At 40.9% G+C, this 4,159-nt stretch overlaps 1 protein-coding gene across 1 annotated transcript; it reads left to right on the top strand.

Moving 5' to 3' along the window:
• The first annotated feature begins 368 nt into the window (after positions 1-368).
• On the top strand, positions 369-2,650 carry LOC135132405 (segmentation protein Runt). The gene is made up of 3 exons (XM_064060484.1): positions 369-876; positions 1,704-1,871; positions 1,975-2,650. The coding sequence occupies exons 1-3, from the start codon at positions 429-431 to the stop codon at positions 2,457-2,459; spliced, it is 1,101 nt and encodes a 366-aa protein (XP_063916554.1). The 5' UTR covers positions 369-428; the 3' UTR covers positions 2,460-2,650.
• Positions 2,651-4,159: the final 1,509 nt, after the last annotated feature.

Raw genomic sequence — 4,159 nt, 5'->3', positions numbered from 1 at the left:
CGTCTCACTTCAACAACCGCTCTCGATCCCCTGATCTCTGTCAAATGCAAAACTGTATCACCTCTCGCTTTCGTGCACGCAGCCCCCGTATTTTTTCTCCTTCTTCTAGTCAACAAGACGTCGTCCGTCCTCGTCCGCATCTCCTCGTCCGGCTCGCTCCCTCTCTCTCCTCCGCTTTGTAAAAGTCGGACCCCAGCAAGGGTCACATCTGTCCCTTTCTATCGCCCATTATAAGGCGACAAATCACATCGCTCTCTTTCATTCAACGTACCTATTTATGCCCCATAAAAACTACCCTCCTTCGGTTGGAGCGGGGGTGCTAAATATCACCGAACGGAAAAAGTTCCCAATTCAGTCCGACACCGGCAACTCCAAGTGCAGCACCGTTTAAAAATAGCGCGTCAGTGTGACGAGTGAGTGCGGCACCCATGCATTTGCCCATCAACGCCCAGACCCCGTCGATCATGGACATGTACACAAGCTTGCAAGAGACCCTGCAGGAGTACCACGGCGAGCTGGTGCAAACGGGCAGTCCGGCGGTTCTGTGCAGCGTGTTACCCTCGCACTGGAGGTCCAACAAAAGTCTACCCATCGCGTTTAAAGTAGTGGCTCTGGACGAAGTACGCGACGGTACCACGGTCACGCTCAAGGCGGGAAACGACGAGAATTACTGCGCGGAATTGAGAAACTGTACGGCAGTGATGAAAAATCAAGTGGCCAAATTCAACGATTTGAGGTTCGTGGGCAGGAGCGGCAGAGGAAAGTCCTTCACGTTGACCATCACCATCAGCTCGGACCCGTATTACCAAATCGCCACGTACAACAAAGCGATCAAAGTGACGGTGGATGGGCCACGGGAACCGAGGACCAAGTCGAGTAAGTACTTGTATAGTACCCATAATGGAATAGTGGCACCGATTTTGTAACGAGAGTGGTGTGTAAAAGGAGCGTGCCAAAGCGGATCATCGTAGCTGCAATAGTAACCGAGATAGTAACAGTGCTAACTTTAGCACCATTGCAAACGGGGCTATCCGGAAGATTTTTGAAAGCGGCAAAATCGCACTATTAATAAGAGGGCCACCGCGAATAAGAGTGCGGGCGCGGAACCAGTCAACAACCCACGATAGACCGGTTTTTAATTTTCCAAGTTTAAAAAAAAATAAAAAAATTGCTTTTGGTGCTACGGAAACGGATTTTTCCTACTGGAAACTTTGTCAAGTGTTGTAGAAGTGTCTATAATTTCGATTGACGCTAATTTTTTTATCGTGGGGTTACTTTCGCGTTTTCAAAAATTTCCAAAAAAGTGTTTCGTTTCCGATTTTTGTGACTCTCGCTTCGTTGAGAGTGCTAACCGGCCCGCGGTTCGCATCTTCCGTGTTTCCCACTCGCCGGCAATTTCCCGCTAATGTTTAATAAACACATCTAAACCGTCCCATCAGCATATGTACAAAGTAAACAAATAAAAACGGTAACGACTTTCTGGTTTGTCGGCATATTAAGTATAGTCAACAGCCGTAAAGTTTTTACGGTTATCGCAATCGAATTCAAACATTTAAATCAGTTTTATTGGACATATGCTCGACATTCGGGTAAATTTAGTATCAGAATAAAGCCAAGAATAAAACCGTTGTATAAACACCCCTGCGTTCTGGTTGCGTTGCGAAAGCGCTGTTTACAACCCTAAATTTACGATTTTTTTACAGGTTACCAATATGGGTACGGCTTGCCGGGGATGCCTGGCGGCTTCAACCCCTTCCTGCTCAACCCCGGCTGGCTGGACGCCGCCTACATGACTTATACGTGGCCGGACTACTTCAGAAGTAGGGCTAACGTTCCGGCTCAAGCGAATTTACACGCGTCCTTGATTAAAGGTAGGTTCACAGTGCTCAAAAAAAAATTTGAGCAAAAAGTGCTAAGTCGAAGTGAAGACAAAACTCCACGTTCTCCAGATTTTTCACCTCTTGTTTTTTCCAGGTGCCACCCAGCTGCCGCCCAACGGCGACTTCTACCTGCCCCCGCAGCCGCAGTTCCACCCGCCGCCCAACTTCCTCCCGCCCAACGGGCTCGTCCCCCAGCTGCCCCTCAACGAGCCGTCCCTCCTGCGGCCGTCCCTGGGTCCCATGGACCAGCTCAGCCTGCGGATATCGCCCGTGTCCAACAGCCAGAGTCCCACGGCCCAGGAGACCAAAATCCACTCGACCGTCGACCAGTCGACGTCAGAAAACTCGGACGACGAGGACATCGACGTGGTGAAGTCGGCGTTCGTTCCCATCAAGCCCGGGACGCTGATCCTGCAGGAGGTGCAGCACCCGGACTCGACTGTCCAGGATAAAGAGCTGAAGAAGAGCGAGTTGAAGGCGCCGAGTGCCAAAAGTATTAAGAGTCTGGTGGAGGAGAAGAGTACGAAGATTCACGGGCAGGATATCACGGCGGCGAAGAGTGTGTGGAGGCCGTATTAGGGTGGTACCGGTGCAATATGTATATTTGTAAATAGGGTAATTTATTGTAAATATGTACAGGTGGGGTGTAAATAGGATGTGTTAGGGCTTGGAGAGTTTAAGAGAGTAAGTACTGCAATTGTGATAGCAGGTACTTAGAGGTACTTATAGACTTTAGATATTTTTGTACAAAATGCTCCTTTATAAGGGTCTAGACGAGAATAAAGTCATTACTGCCAAGTGAGGGAAGTGTTTGATTTTGGGGGTTGGGTGGAGTGGGGTTTTGTGGAAGCGGAGTACCGACGGTAAGTACTTTTATTATTTTTTTAATTATTTTTTATTTCTTTTGTTACTGATTTATCAGAAACAATCTACTTAAATCGTGTTTTAAAAGACATGAAAACAATCATGGTAGTACCTGGAAAATTTTAATGTTTAATAAAACCGATTTTAAAATGTATATAGTGTGATAAAACTGATCGAAATTTTCCAAAAAAAAAAACAAACTAATTTTAAAGTGCTTCAGTTAGACTTGATTGAAAAGATTTTGTTGTTATGGTACTACACATCATATTTACTTTTGCTTTTACGATTAAAGCAATAATTTATCAAATTTAAGTACCTAGTAAAATGTTTTTATTATTTTTGTTCAAAGCAATTATTTCAAGGAAAATTTGTTTGATTATAATAGTTAAATTTTCTATGCAGTAGTACCAAAAGTTTTTTTTTTGAGTTATTTTTTATCTATTAATTAATTATATCATACTTGCTACCCTTGCGCTTTATCGGAAACTAATAATGTGTTTATTTAAATGATAATTTTCTAGAGAAACGAAATTTCTATTTAAAAAGGGAAGTGTTTAAATAAATACAGCATATCTAACACAAAATTTAATTACTCTTTATTTCATAATCATAATATATGTCGACTTTTACACATCAGGATTTAAAGACAGGAAGTACTGAAGTACCATTTTTGATTCTGTAAAAATAAAATCAACGAGTTCTTCTAAAAAATTGATAACATTATACAACAACAAAGTACTTCTGGAGAATGTTGTGTCTTAAAAAAATAGGAACGATCATGGTACTACCGGAAAATTAATGTTTAATAAAACTGAATCTAAAATGGAGATAGTGTAATAAAATGGTTGGGAATTGAAAAAAGAATAGTTAAAAGTACTTGAATTGAGCATTGAAAAATGTTTGCTATCAATGTGGTACTCCACATTATACTTTCTTTAAATGTAAATATAATAAATTATTTTTACTAATTCAAGACTGAAGTATGTAGTAACCATGCTTTCACTAGTTTGTTTCAAAGCAATAATTTCAATGAAAATTTGTCTGATTATGGTGGTACCAGTAAAATTTTGCATCAGTAGTACCAAAAGTTAATTTTTATACGTTGTTTCTCGAATCGTCGTAAACTAATACTGGATTTTAGCAGAAAATTCAATAAAACTGGTAAAAAACGAAGTAGTACCAGTTGTAATATTTTTCTGGAGGGCAAAATTTCGAATCAAGTAGGACAGGGTTTAAAAAATAATACAGCAAATCTAAAATGCTTAAGACACAAAATTCAGCAAATTAAGTTATTCATTAACATTAAAGGCAAGAAGTACCTAAATTACTATTTTTAGTTCTGTTAAATTAAAATCAATAAGTTTAAAAAAAAATTATAACATTGCACAACAACAAAGTATTTCTTGGGAGTATTT

Source organism: Zophobas morio, unplaced genomic scaffold (genome assembly GCF_036711695.1).
Source record: "Zophobas morio isolate AGI-343-1 ecotype UQ-CSIRO unplaced genomic scaffold, CSIRO_AGI_Zmor_V1 ptg000021l, whole genome shotgun sequence".
Classification (NCBI taxonomy): Eukaryota; Metazoa; Arthropoda; class Insecta; order Coleoptera; family Tenebrionidae; genus Zophobas; species Zophobas morio.
This window is presented reverse-complemented; position numbering and strand designations above follow the sequence as displayed.